The sequence below is a fragment of the Pholcus phalangioides genome, unplaced genomic scaffold, assembly GCF_987345545.1.
Source record: "Pholcus phalangioides strain wild (caught in Gottingen) unplaced genomic scaffold, Ppha-v1.0 ptg000028l_1, whole genome shotgun sequence".
Taxonomy (NCBI): domain Eukaryota; kingdom Metazoa; phylum Arthropoda; class Arachnida; order Araneae; family Pholcidae; genus Pholcus; species Pholcus phalangioides.
This window is the reverse complement of record NW_028301618.1, coordinates 1,259,751-1,283,679: the sequence shown is the minus strand read 5'-3', so window position 1 is coordinate 1,283,679 and position 23,929 is coordinate 1,259,751. Positions and strand designations below refer to the sequence as shown.

Genomic DNA, 23,929 nt, shown 5'->3' with positions numbered 1-23,929 from the left:
TTTGGTCACCTGGAGCAAGTGCACATTTTTGGCGCCCCCTTGTAATGTTGAAGGAGAGATTTGAAAATAAAATTTACGTCCCCCCTCTGGTCCAGCGCCCTGGACACGAGACCCACCTGCTCCCCCCCCCCCCCCCAGTTGCGGCCCTGAATTTATGTATGCATTTACACATTAGATCAGTCGACTTCACCTTTGTCGTTGGGGGGGGGGAATGACCCCCTCCCCCGTATCTCCGCCCATGAGTATAAGTTGCAGTAGTATTTCGACGTGGACCTCGCATGAGTACTTTGCTGACCATATCATGTCCAACCCTTTTGGGCTACTTTTTGAGTATGATTTCGGCTGGGAATTCGTTAAGGATCTGGCAACTCTGGCAGGTCACACATGTTTTTGTCATCAATCGCATGTTCTGTATACAAGACTCAACTTGAGTCAGTTGAGTGTGGTGTGAGGGGCATTTAAAGTCGCCTAGAAATGTCTTCAGAGATATTGGGATTCTAGATTTTTCACTTTTCGCCTATATATAGATATTTGCAGGGGCGAGAGGGGGCCTCTAAATGAACCTAAATGATTTAGGTTTGAAGAATCTCAAAAAGAAAGTTCCGAGCAGTTTCTGGTAAGTTTTTTAAATTGATGGGGGCCCCCCCCCCCTCTATCAGTACCGTTTTAACGCATGGGGCCCGCCCGGAGGCCTCAAGAGAAGAGGGGCCTTGGAAAAATTAGAAGTAGTTGAATTGTTCGAGAATTGGCCAGGTAGGGCCTCGGAAAAAACACTTGGCGCAGGGGTCCATGATGCTCTTAAGACGGCCCTGCCCTCTATAACGATAATTATTTTACATGAACACCCTCCCTTTTTTTAACAAGAATTTTTTTTATCAATTCCGCCTCCTCCCCCCCCCCCCCGACTTCTTTTTTATAGTTTAAATTTGTTTGTAAAAGTGTGATTATTAGAGCCCCGGAAGTTTAGGCACTTAAAATGGTCGAAATAGGCAGGCAAAAAGGCGCTAAAAATGCCTAAAATAGGCATTTATAATTTTTCGAAGGGAGAGAAAAAAATAATTAAAAACAAAGGTTTTATAAGGGTTCAAAATCTGGCTGACAAATTGGTTGCACGTAATCCTTCAATTGTTTTAATTATAGTTTGTAATAACTGCATTATATTATCTAAGTTAAATTGATTTTAAGTCCAAAATGAAATGTTACCGGGCCCTCAGGATTAGGTCAATTCCAGGGCCGCCATTACCAGACATGGAGTCCGTAGAGATAGTGATCTGTGAGGCTTCCCTCCCCCCCCCCCCGAGTTGCGAACGATTCTTGTTTATTTGTTGTATCATTTAGAATAATCATTACCATTACATTTTTTAAATATAGCTATGTCACACACACCCCTGAAGCAGGGTTTAAGCTGGATAAAAAATTCCTTTCGCCAAAAAAGCGAAAATTGGGGGGGGGGGGAGCTTTAGGAAAATGCTACAATGTTAATGTAATGATTGGTGGGTGGATGTCTACTCATTTCGTACCTCCTGTATGAATTTTTGCGAAAGTGGCTACTACTTCTTTCACATTCTACAATTTTCTTTCGCATTTTGCGAAAAATGCAACCGTAGCTTAAACCCTGCCCTGAAGGGTAATTCTTGTCCGTTTAATCAAATACTAAATATGTATGCTTAACAAATAGCCATGGTTGTTTGCAGTGCATTTATGATGCAAAAAACCGGAACAACATGGGGCCCAGAGCCCTGTCTGCTCCTACTTTACCTTCTGTGAGCCATGACGTCAATTCAAGACCTCTTGGGACAATCGTCTGTCTGCTGTACACATACAACGAAGTCCAATGCCTGAGCGGGACATAATGAAGCCTGTGGGGCGAAACATTTAGAGATCACTAAAGTGGCTTTGTAGGGCACTTATCAATAGGGGGAATGTTACTTAAAGTGCCAACAAACTATCGAAAGGTTTTTTAGTTTTTGGCACGCCGAGTAAGATGCCATTAAAAAATATTTCATATCTTCATAAAGGGTGGTTGATGACGTAAGTATTATCCAAACCCCCCTCCTCCTTGTCATGAAAAGTCAGCAAATCGGAAATCATTTCACGTCGGGTGATTCTTTTTGAAACATCCTGTATTACTTGCTGTTCCCGGTGTAGTTTCCATGGTGTTAATACACTATGGCCTTCAAAAAATTCCAAGACTTATTTTATTGCGGAAGAATGAATACAGATAGGACCTGTATTTGTTTGGTGTTTTCTGTGAAGAAACTACCTCGTGTGCACAATTACACATTTGTGCCATTGTTCAGATGAAAATGTAAATGTGGATTGCAAGCTTTATTCATCGCATCCTCCAGTGCGTTCATCGCTGTGCCTCTTCAGAACCTCAGAATCATTGTCCCTTAAACATTCTTCATCTGAGAAAAAAGGGAAAAAGCTATATGGAGCAAGATAAGGGGAATGATTGTGTTGTGGGAATTATCAGAATGCAATGTTTTGACGAATAATCTGACACCAGGAGAGACCCAGAGTCCACAAACATCTGCATGATTTGGCAAGATGCAAGCTACCAGATCTGTGGAAGGCAAAGTTGTAGGTGCTCCATCACTATAATGTGCCAGCTTCAGTAAGTCAAGAAGTGTCCTTAAGAATTTTTTTTTTTTGGTTTGCATTTATTCCTGATAATTTTTTTTCTAATTTCATGAGAATGACCCATAAATAATATGTAACATTGCAAAAAATCAGTCATTGCTTGATATAATGACCCCCCCCCCCACATCCCGTTGAAAACGGATGTTTTCATTATATCAAAAGAAAAGCATATGTTTCTATGAAAACATTTGGGGCTTATCCTACCGGTTGTTGTAATGGAATGATCGCTATAACATGGGATCATTTTACCGAGCATTTACTGTATTCACAAAAACTCAAATATCTAGGGGGAAAACGGAACAGCTGTCGTATGGTCCGCCACTTGGCAATTTTTGGTGCCAAACATGTCTGATGGCCCGACGAAAAGTCGCCAAGGCTGTCAGACACACTATGGACGCCGAAAAAAATATCAGCGTGCAAAACAAAAAAAAACCAAGCATAAAAATAGAAAATATAAGTTTAAAAAATTACACCTGGATCATTTTTTAAATAATAAACAGATCGGAGCATAAAGTTTCTCAGGGTTTTGTCAATAAAAAGAGTGGTTGAATAAATAAATATTCTCTGTATTAAAAACTAAAACCCGGACCCTTTTTTTAATAATAAACGGATAAATTAAAAATAATATATTTTTTAATAATAAAAAGATGCAGTATGGTCCGCCAGGACTTTTTCCTCGCGATAAGTCGCCAACAGCGTCTTAATGGGGCTCTGGGTTGCCGTATTTTTTGAAATCTTTTCAGTTTTTGCTGGGTTATACCAGATGGCGTTAGTTTCGCCAAACAAGATTTTTCTTTTGTTCACCGCGTTTTTTCAAAAATTCTAAACAGCCGTTTTTCCATTCCGCGTCTCTTGGATTATTATCTGCTAGTCAGGTTGTATAATACCGTTTTATTATTTCGTTATATTTATTAATTATTCATTCAAAAATTTTCAAAAGTCATGTGTCCCCTTCATTTTTTCCGAATGCGTGTCTAAATAAAAGACCATTTTTTAGAACATAATTAAAGGAATTAGAAAAATTATTTAGTGAATTAATTTATGTATTTGCGTAAAAGAACCCATGGCTTTTATGAAGAGTTTTTATTTTTATATTTAGAGTTTGATTTTTAAAATGCATTAATACTTGCGGGGGTCAAAATGACCCCCATGACGCCAGTTACGCACAGAATTTTCACAACGCCTGTTAAGGGTTAACCCTTATAGTGGTAATCCCAAGATACCTCACCAAGCTTGATCTGCTTCATTTCGGTCACACTGAAATATCTTGGGTTCTTATCTTTGACTTTCACTCCTGGTGATGCCACCATGGCATCCTTACTGTCTTGTTCCAGCCGGCGGCTGATGCTAATGTGCGTCATGGTCAATGTGTTTTGTTATGGGATCATAAAGTGCTTTTGGTAGGGATAAAGCCTTGATTTTACATTCCGCAGTGGAAATATGCTTTTGTTTCCAATTTGGCAGTTATAATGCGGATTGGGAAAATGTTAAAAATTGCTTGAAGGGTTAAATGCCTCACTCATGTTTGTCGCAGGTGATCTCTATCGTGTTGGTCGTGCTAAAGCGAATACTTGAGCAGTTTGATGAGTATTCAATTGGATATGTTATATCGATAAATAAATGTTTTCTGATGTTTAACCCTATTTTTATTTAAAGGTAAACTTGTGTGTGAGAAAACAAGCCTCAGTTTCACTCGAAGACATGATCCATACTTTTATCCCGTACAGCACCGTGTGTGTTTTAGCTGTGGTCATCCATCAAGTATCGTCTAACATTTTCGTAGTAAGTTGAAAGCTAATCTTTTTCCTGTATGTCTCATTCGTATTTATAGGAACTTCCATCTCGTAGTCTCAGAGAAACAAAAAATTGCCACTTCTCAGAGAAGGTTTGTTTTCTCGCAGATGCTGGTGTAACAAAGAGGTAGGCCCAGGGCTGCAACTAGAGGAGGGAAGCAGGCTTGTCTGGTATCAAAATTCCCTTTTTTTACTGCCCCTTCTTCATCAAACGGTGCCAAAATGTGTGCTTGCCCATCTGACGAAGTATCTAGTTGCAGCCCTGGCTAGGCTCCCACACTATTCAAGTTATGTGTAAAATTATTGGTATTTGTTGTGAACGCAGTGGCTTTCATAAAAAATTCTGGGGAGGGGACACTTCAAAATCATTTTGCAATATGATACGGGCAGGGCCCGATTTCCACATGGTCAAGTGGGGCATTTTCCGCATACCTCATGGTTTCAGGGGTCCTAAAATTTAAACAACAATTCATTGGCTAATCAAATATCTTCAACCCTAGTTGCAGGGGGACTTCCCCACTAATTTCTGCTTCATCCAGGGCCCACTGAAGCAGGGCAGTCTTAAAAGCTTCACGGGCCCCTGGACCAAGTGGTTTTTTTCTGAGGCCCTACCTTGTAAGTTCTAGAAAATTTCAACCACATCTCATTTTTGTGAGGCTCCTGGGTGGGCCCATGCGTGAAAACGGCACTACACTGAAGTTAAAATCACCCCCTGGCTACAAGTTGCACAGTAAGTTTTCGACTGCCAGTGAACAAACTCAGCAGTTCCAAAACAAACTATTTATTGCAATAATTACAAACTAATACATGCATTAATCAAGACACATCAAAGAAAACCCTTCATGAGCTGTAAATTTCAAACTATACTTATCAGTCCTGGTAAGTCAATCAGGACTCACTTCTTCCTTGACGATATCCCAGTCGTTGTCCCGAAAGCCCTCTTAAGTCAAAATGACACCGACAAGTGTACTCAGCTCGGAAACGGACACTTGGTTAACATCCCAACGCAGACATACATGTTGCGTACATATTCTGCTTGCAGTAGTTTCTCTCTCTCTCTCTCTGTCAACACTTTTTCCCTCCCTTTCATTGTTTTCACCGTGTGAATTAGCTTCTATTGGACTGATAATGTGCGACAATTAAAAAGCTCTAGGACTTTATTTTCCCATGTTCATGTATTTGGGTGCCAGTGTTCTGCTCTATTGTAATACCACGAATGAGTAGTTTTGTCAAAGACACACTTTCGTCATTATTTAATGTAGTGGAGGATAGAAAAAAATAGGTGAGCTGCCCTGTGTTTCACGTCTGGTTGGAAATTTAGCACAACTCGAAGTCGTGGCGCTAATAAAGGGAATGAAAGTCCCTTTTCACCAAGAATTCACTTTTTAATTGTCTTTGTTGTTTTTTTTTGAGGTATTCGATGCTGCACAAAAATCTTGTGAATTTTTATTCTCGGAGATTAGCAAATATCATTTACATTGTAACATCAATGTTGGTGGTTCATTTTTTTTACTACATATTACTATTTCGTGAGTACAGTATAAGTTTAAGTAGTTATTCTTTCAAGGGTGGAAATGATAACGTGCAAAAATTAATGGGTTTTTTTTTGTTTTTTTTTGCAGTATTACAAAAATAACAACTACATCCAAAGTTTCACTTCAGACTACATTACCGGAAGTCTATATGATGACCCATTGCAGGTAAGTTTGGTTATATTATATATCTCGATACCTAATTGAACCCCTTCATTCGAAAAAGACATTAGTCACAAAAAAAATCTTTTGGTAGGGAAGGGTTGCTAAAATCTGTTTAGTCTCAATCTGTTGTATTTTTTTCTACATCAATTTTGTTAATGATTTTTTATGCAAGTTTTTTGGATGTCCAAGGTAAGTCTTGTTTGCATTAGCTCAAATAATAATCGAGACCTACTGTATACAGGGTATTATTGTTTAGATAGCCTGTTCGCCCATATTTTTCACCTGTTGAGCGAGACTTGCGGTTTTTAAGTATTACAGTGCAACCTCGCTATAACATTACTCTGCCGATTAAGAGAAAAATAGCGTTGAAGAATTATCATTATATCAAGAGAGAGGCAACAATATCATCACCAGGGGTGGGAACTCTGCGCCATCCTGCCCAATAGTGTATTTTCGTATTTTTCTGCGCCAAATAGCGAATTTCGCTTTAGTATGCCCGGGATTTCGGAAAGGATGCCAAAAAATTTTTGTTCCTGCTTGCCACGAAACGATTCCTTCTAACAGCGTGTTTTATTCCATTGTACGCCTTATTTAAACTATATCGCCTTTCCATCGCGAAACCCCGATAATATCCGTGATCGGGCAACTGAAGATGGTTTGCAATGGTCTTTCAGCTTCAAAGCGCAAATGTGAGTCAGTTGCCGTTTAAAAAACAGTCGCCACTGGAAGCAGCAGAAGTTGCTGTAGTCGATCGGCATTGCGTCAAACCCTGATGTTTCGTGAAAAAAATTTTCATTCGGGGAGTAAAAAGTGCATTTCCGCCGAATTACGAATGCTAATTTAGAAACTTTGCCGAATAACGAGCGTTAAATCGCCAATATCTCCAAATAACGAGTGCCAGATAGCCAATCTCACCAAACGTCGTGTTGATTGTTCTTAAATTCTCTCCCATTTTGCAACAATTTCTTTCAGAGTATGAAAAAATTGAAAACTTCTATCAAATTTTTAGCCCATTTGAAGTGCTGCGGTTCCAGACAGCCAATAGTGCCCTCAGTAAGCAAAAATCATCTTATACTGGTGTGAAAAATTTTATGACAGCCGCTCTTTAAAACAAGGTGTTAAAAACCTGAAACACCTAAAACAAAAAACAAGCCAATGAAAAGATGTTTGATAACAAAAGACAATGCAGTTGTTTTATTTAGAAAAGGGGTGAGGGTTAACGAAAATATTCTTGTTAATTTTCCTGCTCCTGTTAATTTATAAATATCTGCTCCAAATCCTATATTTCGCTGCTCCAAAACTGCTCAGAATCCTATATTTTGCTGCTTCAAAACTGCTCCGGATCCTGAATTTGCTGCTCCAAAACTGCTCCGGATCCTGAATTTGCTGCTCCAAAGCTGCTCCGAATCCTGAATTTTGTTGCTCCAAAGCTGCTCCGAAATGGACTTTGTCACTTCCCACCCCTGCATCACGGACCACCAAATTTATGTTGTTGGTGGCATCTTTTCTAGATAGGCACTACTACCCCCCCCCCCCCCCTCCACAGAGAAAATACACTTTTAAGTATATAATATTTGCAACCACTTTTAAATACACTCACACTCTATTTATTAGTCGTAAAATGTTTACATTAATTAGTTGATAAACAAAATTCAGTTACAGAGAGAAGAATGTCAGTCTCTGTTAATTATACAAAGTACCCAGCAGGTAGTCAGTCGATATTCTGCAGCAGGGCGGGGTTTAGTGCCTGGTCACTGGACCTGAAAAAGAGTACAGAGTTTATTCTTTTTCCGTGAAAAATTATGGGGGGAGGATTGAAATGTGGTTCCATGCTACAGTAAATTCTCTTTTCTAGTTGCAGTCCTGTTCAGCAGAATATGCCAAAATCTGCAACATATGTCACAGAGCAATCAATGCAGAGAGCAGTGCAGAACAATCTGAAGTAGTTTTAAGAAAAGCGTCGAAAACACAGTCTTTGGAATTTTCACCACAGAACATTCCCAGTCAACCGAGAACTTGTTGCAGAACAATGCAAAACATTCGGCTTTGGGGGTTTAGCAATGTGGGTAGCATTTTTCATACAATCATACTGCTGTCGAACTACTTTTCCCAGCTGTGCCATGTATTAGTTATATACTCGTATCAGAAAATTCATTGAGCGTGTACCGATTCATGTTACTTCTGTGAAGTCACCTTGTAGAATGATGACTGGTTGTAATTGTTGGGCAATATGGCACATGAACATATTGTGGACACATGGTGCCCTCTACAACGTCAAGTATATGTATTTACAACCATGTTTTCTTTTGTGAAAATGTGTTGTTCTGCTATTTTTTACCTCCCCAAAAAATTTGAACGATCAATTCTGAATCGCCCTGTATATGTGTGGCCATCATAGTTTACCTCTGAGGGGATGAATCTATATATATAAAATTGATTTTCTGTCTGTCTGTGTGTATGTTCTTTATACAAATCTACAATTTTAGATCGATCGACACCAAATTTTGCATATACACCAAATGGAACCCGACTTGAACGATAGGCTACTTTAAAATTTCGGCAGACCAGGGCAAGTGCCCCAAATGGGCAAAAAACTGTCGGGCAACAATGGTTTTTGGGCCTCAACACTCACTTCCCGAACGTTTACTTTGGTTACCGTGGTTCCCTAGCAATGCGTTTCAGACATGTATATGCCTTTACAATGGTTTGTCGCTTCTTTAATGCTGCCAGTTATGTGTAATAGTTTATGCCTTTATAATGGTTTGCCACATTTTCAATACTCGCAGTAATGAGGCTTTTTGAATAGACGTCGTAATCATCACCAGCATCGCTTTGAGGGTCAGGAAAAGGGTAATCCTCATAGAAATCAGTGTTAAAATTGCCGATTCTACTGTATAAATGCGGAAATTTGGTGGGGTTTTCTGTCACATCAATAAGTTTAAAAATTGTATTGAAATCTCGATTTTTGAAATATTGAGATCGCTTAGAGATACGAAGCCGGGAGATTAAATATTAAGTAATTAGCTGGACCTACTTTTGAGTTGGACATTCATGCAATAACATTGATTTCAACTTTTTATTTACATCTCAAGCATGAAAATTAATGTCTCCGTATTGTCTTTTGATATTCAACTGCATAAATCCATGTAGGCTAGGATATTTTAAAATTAATTATGGGCCCGTAAAAAGTACATCAAAAAAATTCCACAGCTTTAATTAAGCATTTTTGGAAGCTGAAACAGGCAGATGGGTAACTTGAAGTTCAGGGGGAGGGAATCGAAATACCTAGCGCCCATCAAAAGAGGTGGGGGGGGGGGGACTATTCATTTCCACGTTTCTTTAAATTTAGATTTGTTTATTTCATGAGTTGCCATATTGGTTAACTTTAGACACGGTTTGCATGTCCCTCAAAGAAAGAGGGAGATATCACGTGATCCATAAAGCCTCATTGTAGAAAAGCCGGGTATTATAGCTAGTATTATATAAACTGTAAGTAGAACTATAGATTTTCTTTTCCCCATTTTACAGGGACTCGTAGTATTAGCCGATCCTCCTGATGCTTGTGAGCCAATCAAGAAGGTTGACTTCTGCTGCAATATGACACAGTTCTCCAAGATTGTATTGATTGCTGGCTCCGTTTCAACGAACTGTACTATTAGGACAAAGGTAAGATTAAGTTTAGTTGATGTGTTGCAGTGACAAGTATTAGCAAGATATTTATAGAAATGATATGATCTGATGTGAAGGGATATCTAACCCATTTGCATCGTATTTAAATAACCCTTCAAGTTACCAAGAAATCTGGGGGTGAGTCAGCTTCTCATTCGTTATACGAATGATCTGATAGATGGGAATAGGTTCTCAGTATTGTTTCAAGAATTCTTCTTTAGAAGTGACTATTCTGTAATGCTTGAGGAATTTGGAAATATTCTAAGATCATGCACAAAACGTGAAAATAGAAAATATTTCTCTCCACTACCTTTTCTCTGGCCAATCACAGGCACGCGTTTTGGTTCCTTATTTTTTTACAGGCATTTTTTAGAGAATTCATTTTTCTCCCTCTCGTATAAGAAACTTTCCAACCCTGATTTGAATTACAAGTGCAAATATGAAGCACCAAAATATTGGTTCTAGATCTTTTTTAAGACACCTAGTGATTTAAATTTCTATCAATAGATATTCCAGTCTCGAAAAATTTACTCATTCATAAAACAATAAATAGGTCAATAAACATGTGTTGGGAGCGTGGGATGACACCAGCATCTAATTAGAAACAAGGATTTACCGGGCTATTTGGCCATGGTCTTTCTATGTTTTTCTTGTTGTGCAGAGATGAAAGTACTACTACGAGGTGCTTTATCAACTTTTTCAGCTCTGCTTGTTATAGTTTGCTGCAATCGGCTGGATCAAACAACTGGGTAAATCCTGGTTTATACAGTAGTCAATCAATAAACAGTTTATTACTTTATTACTTACAAACTATTTATATGATTATTAGCTATCATCGCATTAACTAATTAGGAATGGCCAACTAATTGTTAATTTTACCTTCATTTTGAAAATTTGTCATCTTACATATAATATGATTGATATCACAGTTTGGTGGTTGCAAACTATTGCTGCAAAGCATTGCCATTTTATTGATACGTCAAAAAAAATCTTGTGCGACCTCTTGTGGCTCTTTTAATGACTTGAAAAACGACATGTTTTTCATAATGCATTTTTCATCATAAAAATACAAATTGTGAGGAGTATGATAAAATGAACGTTTCTGCAAATTGAATTTCGGTTGTTTAATCAGGTCTGATTCAACAACAGGTTCAACTTTTTGCTTTTTAAGATTGAAAATGCTGCAAATGCCGATTTTGATCTTGCCATCCTATATGGAGAAGAGCTGTTCTGGTGGTCCACTTTTACAAACATCTATTGTAGGTATTTTTTAATTTTTTCATCTTAAGATTGTGACCTTTTTCACTTTACGACTGGACCCTAAATGATGTCTTCCCCCCAACTTTCACACGTGTTCCGTCATTTTCTAGGGGGATCTTCTGAAGGGCATGAAGTTTATATGAACATGACAAAAAATGTGACAGCTGTGGATATCTCTCATAGTGATGGCCAAATAATAAAAATGGATTACCTATTCCAAAACAAGTGAGTGCAGATTGATTTATTCGTATCTTGTGCATGAGTAACCATGTGCGATAATGCATTGTTGCCCGTCAACTTGTTGGTTCCTTTTTTTTGCTACTGAGCCTACTGTTACAAAAGAGGTTTACTTTGATATGATTCTGATTTTTGACATTCCTCAAATCTCCCATTTGCAAGCAAACACTTTTTTGGCAGCAAGATGGCGCTCCTCCACATGGGAGAAAAAATGTGTGAGATTTGCTCAATCAGAATTTTCTTGGCTGGTGGATTTAATGAGATAGACCCCTGTTGTGGCTACTCCTGTCTCCAAATTGACTACTTCTGTTTGATTTCTTCTTGTGGCGATCAGGGCCAAATGAATTTCGTCATCAAAAGATTTAACTATGAGATTAATTTAATTTAATCTAATTTTAATTTCAATTTAATTTAACTAAACTAAGATTTAACTAACTATCTTCAATTCGCAAGCCCATTTCTAGGACTTTGAGCCAAATATAGATATAGAAACGTCCTCTCCACTTGTCAATACAAGATTCATCGAAGGACTGGTTATTTGTGGAGATGAAGATTATAAGGGAGAAAATTCATCACTGCCGCCAGGGGGACTCGAACCCCGGTCTCTCGCTTGCCGGACGAGTGCTCTACCATCTATACTATGGAAGCATATAGAATATTTCAACCTTGGAGCGTATATATATGTTGAAGGGCACCGTACATGGACGGCGTCAACAATCAACTAATAGCTCGTGAATGACAAAGGCCAACCAGATGGCCATATGCATATAGAAACATCCTCTCCACTTGTCAATAGAAGATTCATCAAAAGTCTTTCAATGGTCTTTCGATGAATCTTGTATTGACAAGTGGAGAGGACGTTTCTATATGCATATGGCCATCTGGTTGGCCTTTGTCATTCACGAGCTATTAGTTGATTGTTGACGCCGTCCATGTACGGTGTCTTTCAACATATATATACGCTCCAAGGTTGAAATATTCTATCTGCTTCCATAGCTTAGATGGTAGAGCACTCGTCCGGCAAGCGAGAGACCGGGGTTCGAGTCCCCGTGGCAGCAGTGATGAATTTTCTCCCTTGTAATCTTCACCTCCACAAATAACCAGTCTTTCGATGAATCTTGTATTTGAGCCAAATTTTTTCAGGTTGTATATTCTAAAATCAACAAAAATGCATAAAATTAAACCACGTAAAGTGAGGGTTACCTGTACCATGTTTTTAATCATCATTCCGCTTGTTTATGTATATATGTATTTTATCGCATTTTCTCTTCTCTTGAGGGAATCTCTCCTCTTCTCTCTGTAACTAAGCAATGCTGGCCTGTTGAAATGTGTATAAATAAATAAATGATATGTATCACAATTTATGTTATACAAATTCACACTATATGTTCACATATTCAATATATTTACATTTAATATGTTACATCAATTTATTTTAAAATGGGTCACAGACACATCCTGTGTATATTTTTGCAGTTTAGATCTTCAATGTTTTAGATTGATAGCCGGAGGAAATCCGCACAGCTTGAATTTATTTTAAAGTCCTTTTTATATTTATCTGAGTAAGGATCTGATCTTCGTGAAAATCTCTAATGCTTATTCTCCTCGATCGGCAACTACAGCTAGGGGCGGCTCTTAGGCTGCTGTAGGAGGGGTACCAAATCTGAGGTGAAAGGGTAAAAAAAAACTATTTCCTTGAAAAAAAACTGTTGACCAAAAAAAACATGGGTTGGGGATGCCAAAAAACAGGTCCCATACGGCTAGTTCTTTTTTGAGCCGCTCCTGGCTACTCTCGCTCTACTTAACCATTCATGCACCTCTTATATATTTCTCTGCAGAATTTCTAACATATCAGCATGGGCTTATTCTTGCTGATTCTACCAACTGTCTTCGATATTTTAAAGCAAAAGTGTTTAAATTATCACATGTTTATTATCATTGTGGTAGTGTTACGATGAAAGTCTGCTTGCTCTCTGCAGAGAGACTTTTCAAGGAATCAAGATACTGTATTATTGACGCATATTAACCCTCGCATTATTCGACAGAATCTATCTTTGATGTAATAATTTAAACCAAAATAAAATTATTCGATACGAGTTGCTTAATGTAGCTCCCTGGCTGCAGCACATTCACATCTATCACAAAAAATGACATTATATTTTTTTTAGAGGTTGATTAGATAATTTATGTTGTAGTAGAATGGATTAAAATTTAAGAAATAGGAGATGGGGCGGGTGATCTAAAGGTATCTCATTTATGTTTCTTGTTGAGTGAGTTCTTGAGTATTGTTTATTTGATCATTTTGTAAAATGTTATTGTTCTGCCTTTAAGGGCTAAAATGGAGAGAGAGAAAATAAGTTTTCAGAGTTTAACATAAAACTTGAAGTAGTATTTTTATTATGTGCAATGTCTTTTCCTCATATATACAGGGCATCCATAATTAAAAGACCCTATTTTAAAGTAGCCTTCAGGCAAAACCAGTCATCAGAAAATTGTAATATTTTGTGGAGGACTTCATGAAGTGATAGGAATTCGTTTTGGGGGAAAAAATTAGTTTCACATGTTGCCACCAGGGGGTGTTTTATTAAGAAATTACACATTTAGGCAAACGTTTACAATTTTAACAATTGTTACTGCATCAAAATATGTTCTACGTGATGGCCATCGTTTCAGATATTGTGTGAAATCGCAAGATGGCATGCTCCACAACTGACTGGAGTGTGTGTGTGGAGAAATGTTCAGCACGTGGCGTGAAATGCTGCCTTTAAGGTCAGGTAAAGTTCTTGGATTGTCACGACTTACCAGACGTTTCAAATGCCCCCAAAGCCAAAAATTTCATGGATTAAGGTCTGGGGATCGGGGAGGCCATTGATTAGGGAAGTGTCAGCTGATGACATGTTCTTCTGTAAAATTTGTTTCAAGAACATTCTTAATACACACTGCAATGCGTGTAAGAGCTCCGTCTTGCATAAAGATTGTGTCTGCGAGGCAGTGACATGCTTGCAGAGTCGGAACAATTTCGTTCTGTAACAGCAATGCATATCGCTTCTTGGTGATCAAACATGTCACTGGACCTGTAGAATGTAACTCCTCATAGAAGTAGGGACCGAGAATGAATGATGCAGTAAATCCACACCATACCATCACTTTTGGTGAATGCAACATAACCTCTAAGATAACGTGCGGATTTTCTGGTTCCCAAATTCGGCAGTTGTGAGTATTGACTGCACCATCCAAGTGAAAGTGTGCTTCGTGTGTCCAGAGGATATTCCAAGGCCATTCTGAATTGATCTCAATGCTAGCTAGAAACTACAATAAGAACCGGATTAGAGCGTCATAATTAGAGCCCGGATTATATGCAAATGCATATGTGCATATGCATTTGCATATTTTGGCCTTTTTTAGCATTAATGCATATAAATGCATAAAATCAAAGAATTTTCAGTATAAGTGCATATTTTCAAAGGTTTATTTAAACTCACTCAATTTTTTTTTATAATTTTCCAAATACAGTAAAACCTTGTTAAGTCGTCACCCTGATAAGTCATCACTCCGGTTAATTCGTCATTTTTCTTCAGACCCTTCCAGCTCTCATAGACCACAATGTTATTAGACCCTCGTTTACTCGTCGCTAATTTCGGTTAAGTAGTCACTATGAAATAGTTTGAGAAAGGGGAACAGACTATTTTTATGGCTCCATTAAAAAAAGAGCTTGTTAACAGCATTGCCATGTGCTTAAAAGTCACCATAAAATCCTATACACCCAAACGGAACAGTTTAAGTAACGAAAGTTACGCTGGGGAAGTTCATTTGCTGACTAAGGTTTTTGGAACGTTGTGGACTGTTCAAGCTAGATCTCATTTCTGCCTGGGCTCCATTGGAGAAACTGGGCAAACCGCGAGACACCCAAGCTCTGTCGCAAGAAGCAACGTAAGCACTTCGCCTCTGGGGCATCTCCGGCAAAACCAAAATTTATTGATATGTCAAAGCTATAGTGCAAGGAAATCAAAATTTATGTAAATCGAGGAATCAAATTAATCAAGTTTAAGTCAAAGTGCAACGGGCACGGATAATAAATTATCATAGGAAGCATGGACTCTACTAATTTAGGGCTTGAAATTTAAATAAAATATCTTTGTTGAAAAAAATTAGACATTCTTTCCCAAGTTGAGGTCTTCTGTTTACTTTTCCCTGCCTAGGGCCCCTCCACCAAGTCAAAAGTGTTCGAGATTATTTTGTTGTTGCATCATGAACTACTGATGAAGAATTCAAACACTAAAATTAAATTTGATGTATATGTAAAATTAATGTGCAATAGAGAGTTCTATTATGAAGAAAGCTACCTATTCTAACAGTTGCTCTGTTAGTCTATAAATGAAAAATTACTAGTATAAATCGAAGTGTACAGTGCATTTCACCACAATAATTTATGTAATAAAAGATCAAAAAGATAAAAAAAATTGTTATTATTTTTTCTTTCGCAATCTATGAATTTGATTAATATTGTTATTTTGATTCATACTTTATTAAATGTCATATTACTTTAAATTTATACGATTTTCATAACATTGCACTTTAAAACTGACGGTACTCCGCTTAAGTCGTCACTCCGCTTAAGCCGTCATAATTTTTCGATAACTTGAGGTGACAACTTATCGAGGTTTTACTGTAAATATTGTTCACAATATTTTCATAACAGCGGGTTTTCTTCCCGCAGATGAAATTTAGTGAATTAATACATATTTATAAAGTATTTTACGAATATCAACCGTTTTATTGTAAGACTATTTCTAGAGATATGCCAAAGTGTTTATTTTGTTTTTTAGAAATAGTGTCGAAATTCTTTTTGTTACTGATATTTTCATTATTGAGCAACTAAAACAAACTGAAAAGTAAAAAATGACGTTTATGGCAAACACTGCAGAGGCCTTCTATCTCTAGGAGGCGATGGTTTAATGCATATTTCGGAATTTTCAGTGCATATTTGACATTTCAAGCAAACATTTTATTATTTTAAATGTTTATTTTTGTATTATTAAGTGCATATTTTTGTATTATTAAGTGCATATTTTTGTATTATTAAGTGCATATTTTTGCAATTTAAGTGCATATTTGCATATTTTTAGGGCATATTTTACCACTTTTTTAGTGCATATAATCCGGGCTCTAGTCATAATCATGTGGAGGCAACCGCTGCACAAGTGAAAGTTTGTACGGATAATATTGGAGGATATTCTGCATGATCTTTTGGACAGTTGAACGTGGCCTATCCAATGCCTGTGCTACACACCTGACATTAGTGCTACCATGAGAATTTGAAGCTCTGTCATCTTCCACCTGAAGCGAAACCTGTACTGCATCTATAGAAATGGATTTTCTTCTTCTTCCAGAACGAACAGCCGACGATCCGATCCTGTGGTTTCAAATTTCGTTAAATATCATACTCCGAAGTTTTTTAACATTCATTGGACCTTTTCGAATTCTCTTCCAAGTCTGATATTTCCATAGAGCAGTTACTGCAGAATTACTGTTTTGGTAAACTGTTGAACCTGCTGCGATTGATATTGTGGCACCCACAACACTAAGTTATGCAGCAAACATAGCATATCATCATTGTGTGTAGGTGTCAGTTATGAATGGTTGAACAGCATTGAAAAAACTGTTGACTATGTATTTTTTCCGCTTAGTTAATCATTATCTGTTTGTAGTATTTAATCATCACTAAAATTTTTCATTTCTTCTATCCCAACCAGCACAAAGGATTATTTCTACTTGAAGGTCATTTTCAAGCACTCTTTCTATTACTACCTGAAAGGTGTAGCAGAGGCCTGCCTTTTCTTGTTGATCCTTGCCGCAGTTGGTGCATTAATCTTTATTATTTTTATCTGCATCTTCAATGCTGTTGATTGGGTAAGGGTACTTCCGTATGATGTCACCAATTTTGTTAACTTGCTTCCCCCCCCCCCTTTTGATTTTTTTTTTTTTTTTGTACTTGATCATACGATTCATTTTATTTTATTTTTTTAATTTCCCTCCCAGTATCGTAAATATATTCGAAAAATATGGAGACGCTGTTGTGGAAACAGAACAGGGCAGCCTTCTGGTCAGGCAAACCAGTCGCCCACAGAAGAATGTACAAAAGGTTCGAGAGCTTTGATTACAGAGATTCGATAAGTTTATAGTTCCTTAGTAAAAACTTTCATTCTTGTGTTTTTGTATTACTTATGTATATATTTTTTGTTGGTTTCAGCAAGTTTTTATGCAGCATTTGAATGAATGTTTTTCACCTTTCATGCTTATTTTCCGTGATATAATCGATATTTCTATTTCAGATGCTGTTTGTGACATATGTGGGGAAAAGTTTATTGAGGGCCAGAAGAAGCTACGTGTTATTTCTCAGGGTAAGATTATAGATGTTACCATGTGTTATCTTTTGCTCACCAGTGAGGGAATTTTTCATATGTATTATTATTACGGCGCTATGGTGGTCGAGTGGTCATAGAGACGGACTCTCATCGCGAGGTCCCGGGTTCGAGCCCCACCGTCGCCATAGTGGTGGTCGGCTGAAGTTGGTTTTCTGTGGTTCCCAACTTCAAGGTGCGAATGCAAGCCAATCTCCCCGTTAAAAAGTCTCGCCACAGAGAGCAACAGTCCTACAAACAGTACAAATATTCAGTCATTACATTTCACTCACTTCACTTCTGAGATATAGATGGCAGCACTAAAGATCATACACAACACTAGATACGCACTCAGACTGTTAGGTACACATACTTACACTTCCGGCGCAACTCACTAGATAGTAAATTGCCCATGGCGATAGACCTGAGTTGTGCTCGGCTTGAAAAAAAAAAATTTATTATTACAGACTCAATTTCATCTTTTCTGTAGTATTAGCTCCCGTTGTTTCTATTCCCTCTCACTAATAACCAGTTTCTTTTACTGCCTTGGAAAAAAGAATTGGGTTTTTTTTTTTCAGAAGAAACCCAACCCCCCCCCCCCCCGATTCAAACTCGGGGTAGCATGGAGAATCTCATTATCCATAATTAGCATGAGAAAACAAAAGGTCGCAAAAATAATAAATAAAATTGGCTGAAATATTTTATGCATTCGGATTCCATACCGACTGTCAATGCACATTGTTTGAGCCCTCTGCTATGAGATCCTGCCCAAGCGGTTCCAGATGTGGTGAAACTTATTATTAATATGTCGAGTTTTAGGTACTTCTCTCCCCCCCCCCCTCCCGTGGCAGAGATTCTATAGGATTGCTGAGCTTTTTTTTTACAGTTGGGTATGTATGGGTGACATTCTATTTACCCCAGGAGCACAAGGCCATTATATGCAAAAGGGCAGTGGTACCCAAGTAAGCTAATTAGATGTAGAAAGATTATCAGAATCTATTAATTATTCTTAGCTGTTCAAGGGGGCATGGTTCTTATATATTCCAGAAAATAATTTCTTCCTACATTTTGTGATTTCAACCCTGCAAACCTTGGCACCTTTCTTAAGATTTTTAAAGTCAGACTGTTGTGAAAGTTTAACTTTCTTTAATTCTAGCACCTTTCTTTTATGCACGGCCCACAGAACCCTTTGTTAGCATATGTGTAGTACAGCTTTGTGACGCCACAATCTCAATAAAATATCAAATACAAGATATACAGAAGACTGGATGTTGTGAAGATATTTATTATTTCAGATGTTAATTTTTTAAGGAAGGAAAAAAACTCATCTCTGCCTCTACCGGGAGTCGAACCTGGGTCCCTCGATTGCCGGACGAGTGCTCTGACCACTAAGCTACAGAGGAGATAGAGATTTTCCTTCGCTAGAGCGTATATATGCCGAACGGAACCGTGCAATGGACGGTGAAACCGATCAGCTAATAGCTCCTTCCTTAAAAAATTAACATCTGAAATAATAAATATCTTCACAACATCCAGTCTTCTGTATATCTTGTATTAACAAGTGGAGAGCGACATTCATGTCAAAAATATCAAATGTTGCCTGTGTTGTGCTAATGGTTGTAGGCATCTGCTTATAGTGGTAGGTTATTGTTATCATTGTACATATTTTTGTCCTTTATGATAAATGTGGACCATGGTTTTTCTCCCCAGTGTACCACACTTTCTGTTTTGTTCCATGGCTGGCTGAAACCAGACGCAATCGTCTGCTTCGCCAATGGAAAGAGACGACGAGTGGCGAAAGTCACAAAGACTTGGAAGTCACATCGGCCACAGCGAGCACTCCATTGGTAGCTTCCACCAACACAGCTAACACCTGGGGTACATTTTCTGGGCTAAGCTGCAGACCAGGAACTCAGTCATCTCTGGCTAAGTACCAAGCTGATATGACTCCAGACGAGATTGGCTTCTCTGAATCAGATAACATTGTTATCCTTCCTTCAACTGCGGGATCCATAAATGTACCTTGTAAGGATAATATGAGTGATATCCAGCCAAAATCTGTCTAATCTGGCAGGATATCCAATCATGTCCAGAGTTCTAATGAGGTTGGACTGGAAAAATTATATATATTTACTAAATGTGTATATTGTCATTTATATCGGTGAGGAATGAAATGTTGCTTGTTGAAAAAAATGCAGAGGTTTATTGTTTTTTTGCTATGTTAAAAGTTAGATTTTATTGCTGGAAATGACTGTGCGATATATTCACTCACTCAATGTATGTTGTAACGATGATTGTTTTCAAGAAAATGTAACAAAGACGTCATTTGTTTTAGTCTTCTGTTGGGGGAAAAAAATGAAGTTTCCCCTCTATCGTTTTTCATTATGAGACCTAAATTTGAAAAAAAATTGATATTATGCACTAAAGTCGCTTGTTTATGCTGATATCATTTTAATTTCATAAATCTGTGGTGTTTGGTCAGAACATGATAGCTCCAAAAAATGGCTTTTTGATTTAAAAGTAAGTCTTGCTAATTATAACTAATTGGAAGTGAGATAAATGAACAAATACGTGCGTATGGCTAAACAATATGCTGATGTATGATACTTTCATTTGTATTTGTGTGTATGCTTTATTTTTGATTTTTGAATGACCATGAAAATGCTTATATCTGAAAAATGTGATTTTGGAGTTATGTTCTGACCAAACACCACAGAAATATTGTACAATCTAAGAAATCAAAAATATTCTATGGAATCGTGAGGTATTTATATCCTAGTCGTGCAAAGTTATGTTATTGTTAGCGATTGGGGTCTATTTATTATTATCCAAAAATCAGGTTGAATTTTTCAAGAGAGGAGCAGTCGTTTTTAGTTTGTCACTGCAAGGTTGTATTCCTTAGTTCTTTCTTAGTGGTATGTGCCGATATTAAAAAAAATACATATTTTCTATGAAATTAGAATTCCATGCGACTTGCCATTTTGGTGAAACATTAGATATTCTATCTTTATAAAGATTTTTGTTTTTCATCAAGTTCAAGATAGTTTTTGGTCCAGCAGTTACCCAAATACGCCCGAGTGGCGTGGTGGTAAGATGTTCGTGTACCACCTGCTGTGGTTGTCGTCACGGTCCCGGATTCGACCCCAAGGGAGGATATAGATACAATATTTTTCCTAACGAACTTGAAGCGACCACCGATAGACTGCACCTTCATTTCCAACCCATCTCATTAATGGCACTAAATTGCAGTATAGCGATATGGCCAGAGTTGGTGTTTGGTGAAGTAGCAGTTACCTAATACAAATACAAATACAACGCCACAACAGGCAAATTGCCCAACGAGGTGGCTGACTTAAGAACATCATGGATCCCCCGAGCCCCTACCTACTACTGCTACACCACACATGCCCCCCCCCCCGCGGAACCCCCCAACGAATCGGTACATGCGGGAATGTGCGTGTACGTGTAGTGCAACCTGACGTAAAGTTTGTTTCTGTGTAATGCTTGTTATGTGTAGTGCTGTCATTTGCCCCCAGTTTTACTAGTCGCAACCCATTAAGCATGCAAACACATTCTTTATTGTCTTTGGCTTATTTTCGGGAAGTTCTTTGTATTTCACATTCTTTACTGTAATCAGAGGCACCGACACGAAAAAAACATTGAGGGGCTAAAAATCGCCATTCATCCTGTATATGCAGGACTCAAATCACATATACTCAAACCGCACAAGGCGGAATCGTACATTGCATTGCATATTCATGAATTATTTGGGGGTGGGGGCCTCAAATGGATTCCCTTCCCCCCTCCCCCTGGTTCCAGCATCTATAACTGTAATTACAGTGATATGAGGATACGACACATCATATTCTCCGCACTCATCTCGAAAAATTCCGAGAAAGTATGGGTGCTTCTCCAAAAGACTTTGTTTTTAGAGTGCATCTCATACTCAAGCAAAACAAAGCCAAATTGCAAATCTGTTGTTTCCCCCCCCATAAAATTGACAAAGAAAGAGCGATAAACATAAGTAAAAATGCAATTGATAAAAAAATCGGTACGAGTGCTTGTTCAAGTTGAAAATAAACTGAGCATAATATAAAGTTAAGTGCTGAAACAGGCAAATGCCTCATCGAATTTGCCGAATTTTTTTATGACCTTTTTTTTTTTTTGTTCGATTTCATGAGAATGATCCATATGATTGTATTATATGATTTATATATATATATTTTTTTAAGTTATTTAGTTTTTAAAATTACTATCGGTGCGAAAACTTTTTTTTTTGTAATTTTCAATATTCCAGTCACCCATTCAGCCAATGGTAAATGGCCAATTCACAAATATCAATCCCTTCCACAAAACAAAAGTTGGAGGGGGGGGGGAATAATCATTTTTTCATGATTAATTCAGACCAGGCAAACACAGAAATAACAATTTTTACCCAAAGACAAGGAAAGGGTCTTTTTGCGTTGCTGCGTAGTGTTATCAGCACATTGCATGTTTTGCTACTACTGCACAATCTCTGCAGATTCAATTAAATTTTGTCTTTTGTATATGCACTTCCATTGTCTAATACACGATACCTTACAGTGCAAGGACTTGTCTGACTGACTAAAAAACTGTTGTGTGCAGTGTTTTGTGTACAGGTTTTACCTATATATAAAAACAGGCACTGTCACACACAATAGGTTCATTCAATTTTCCATGAAAAAAAAAAATTGTCCAGTTATTTTATTGATGTGTGTCTACAATTTTTTTTTTTTTTTTTTTTTGATACCAAAGGCCATATTTATTATTCATTCTGATCTGGTAAATAACTTAAGGACTTACCAGCACCATGAAAATGTGAATTCACACATCGGCCAATTCGTTGAGCAGTTGACTTAAAAACGGAGGAAACATTAATGACCACTAATATGTATTAACATACTTTTAAGAAGGTATTTGCTGCATTTTTTTTTCCCTTGAAAACTCATAATGCATCTATCATTCATGTTTTTTGTAAAAGAAGAAACAGAAATGATAAATTTGTTTAACCATCTCTGTATCTATGAATGCACTCAGAAGTGCCGGAATGAAGAAAACATTGAGGGGGCTGAAAGTTGTCCCATATAAACAGGGATCAAACACTTTTGCAGATGGAGGAGTGGTGAGTTGCATTCTATATTAATCAATTATTGAGGGGGGGGGGCTCATACCGCCTCAGCCCCTGGTTCTGCCGACTAGGGTATTCAATGGTGGATATTTTATCATTTATTTTACACGCATATAATTTGTTGCTACTATTTAGGAATCTCTAAGAAACAAGCTTTACTGGAAAATCTTATATGTTTCAGGCATTTATGCATATATTGAAAGTAAAATAAAGCATTTCTTTATATGTTGTGGTTTGATGAGTATGATTGTCACGTCCACTTGCTGTTTTTTTAGTTTGTACTTGTGTGCTGAACTTGGTTGGTGAAGTGTTAATAAACTGCTGCATGAATTGATAAATTCAGGTTCTGTATGCATGTGTATATCGTCCAATAAGAACAAGTCCTTACAAATACAACGCCACAACAGACAAAATGCCCAACGAGGTGGCTGATAAGAAAAAAAATCGTACCAAATAAAAAATTTTTTACCAAATATAGTGTGCTGGTGGAAAGCATAGTCAGATGTTAGGTTTCGTCTTTTGTCATTCTAATATGTGCACGGGTTTTAACCTAGTCAGCAATGCATAATTGTATCTTAAATACCCTGGAACAGTTCGACAACCGGACTGCAACTGGGTTTCTTAGGATTCACCGTCTCATTTTTCACATTCGTTTTCCCATGCATAACCGGGCCTACAATGTATCAAAAGAAATTAACTGGGCTCACAGTCTTCTGAAAGGTTGAGAAGCAGTCCAAAAAAGTTTGATTTCTGAATCAACTCTGAGGTTCCTGAGAACCTTCTGACCCCATCCTGATAGACTACATAATATTACTCTACAGTATTCCAAACGTGTGAGTGCTCAGTTTTGAGGGGTGGGTTTCAAGCACTATGGACCCATATCCTGGAGCAGGACTCCAAGGCAGACATTTGGTGGGCCCCCAGGTTAGACAGGTAACGGGTTCCTTCTTTGGTTAATTTATAGCGTGAAAAAAAACATTACTGAAATATGCAATGAGAATCATCCAGAGCTAGGGCAACATCCTCTTTAGGGCGTGTTGGCTAGGGCCATGTCAGCCCCACCCCACGGTTTGTTTGGGC

The 23,929-nt window shown here is 37.8% G+C and overlaps 1 protein-coding gene across 1 annotated transcript; it reads left to right on the top strand.

Annotated features, from left to right (window-relative positions):
- Nucleotides 1-352: 352 nt before the first annotated feature.
- On the top strand, nucleotides 353-20,866 carry LOC149067713 (E3 ubiquitin-protein ligase RNF167-like). The gene is made up of 10 exons (XM_089252062.1): nucleotides 353-616; nucleotides 4,300-4,425; nucleotides 6,059-6,136; nucleotides 9,662-9,799; nucleotides 10,974-11,061; nucleotides 11,173-11,287; nucleotides 17,053-17,209; nucleotides 17,339-17,441; nucleotides 17,632-17,700; nucleotides 19,411-20,866. Exons 2-10 carry the CDS (start codon nucleotides 4,345-4,347, stop codon nucleotides 19,764-19,766), a joined length of 1,185 nt encoding a protein of 394 aa, XP_089108188.1. The 5' UTR covers nucleotides 353-616; nucleotides 4,300-4,344; the 3' UTR covers nucleotides 19,767-20,866.
- The last annotated feature ends 3,063 nt before the right edge of the window (nucleotides 20,867-23,929 follow it).

Excerpts from the sequence above, each read along its gene's own strand:
- LOC149067713 (XM_089252062.1), top strand. The coding sequence starts at position 4,345 with ATGATCCATACTTTTATCCCGTACAGCACCGTGTGTGTTTTAGCTGTG. Across the intron at positions 4,426-6,058 it reads TATCGTCTAACATTTTCGTA|TATTACAAAAATAACAACTA; the intron begins GTAAGTTGAAAG and ends TTTTTTTTGCAG. Across the intron at positions 11,288-17,052 it reads GATTACCTATTCCAAAACAA|CACAAAGGATTATTTCTACT; the intron begins GTGAGTGCAGAT and ends TATCCCAACCAG.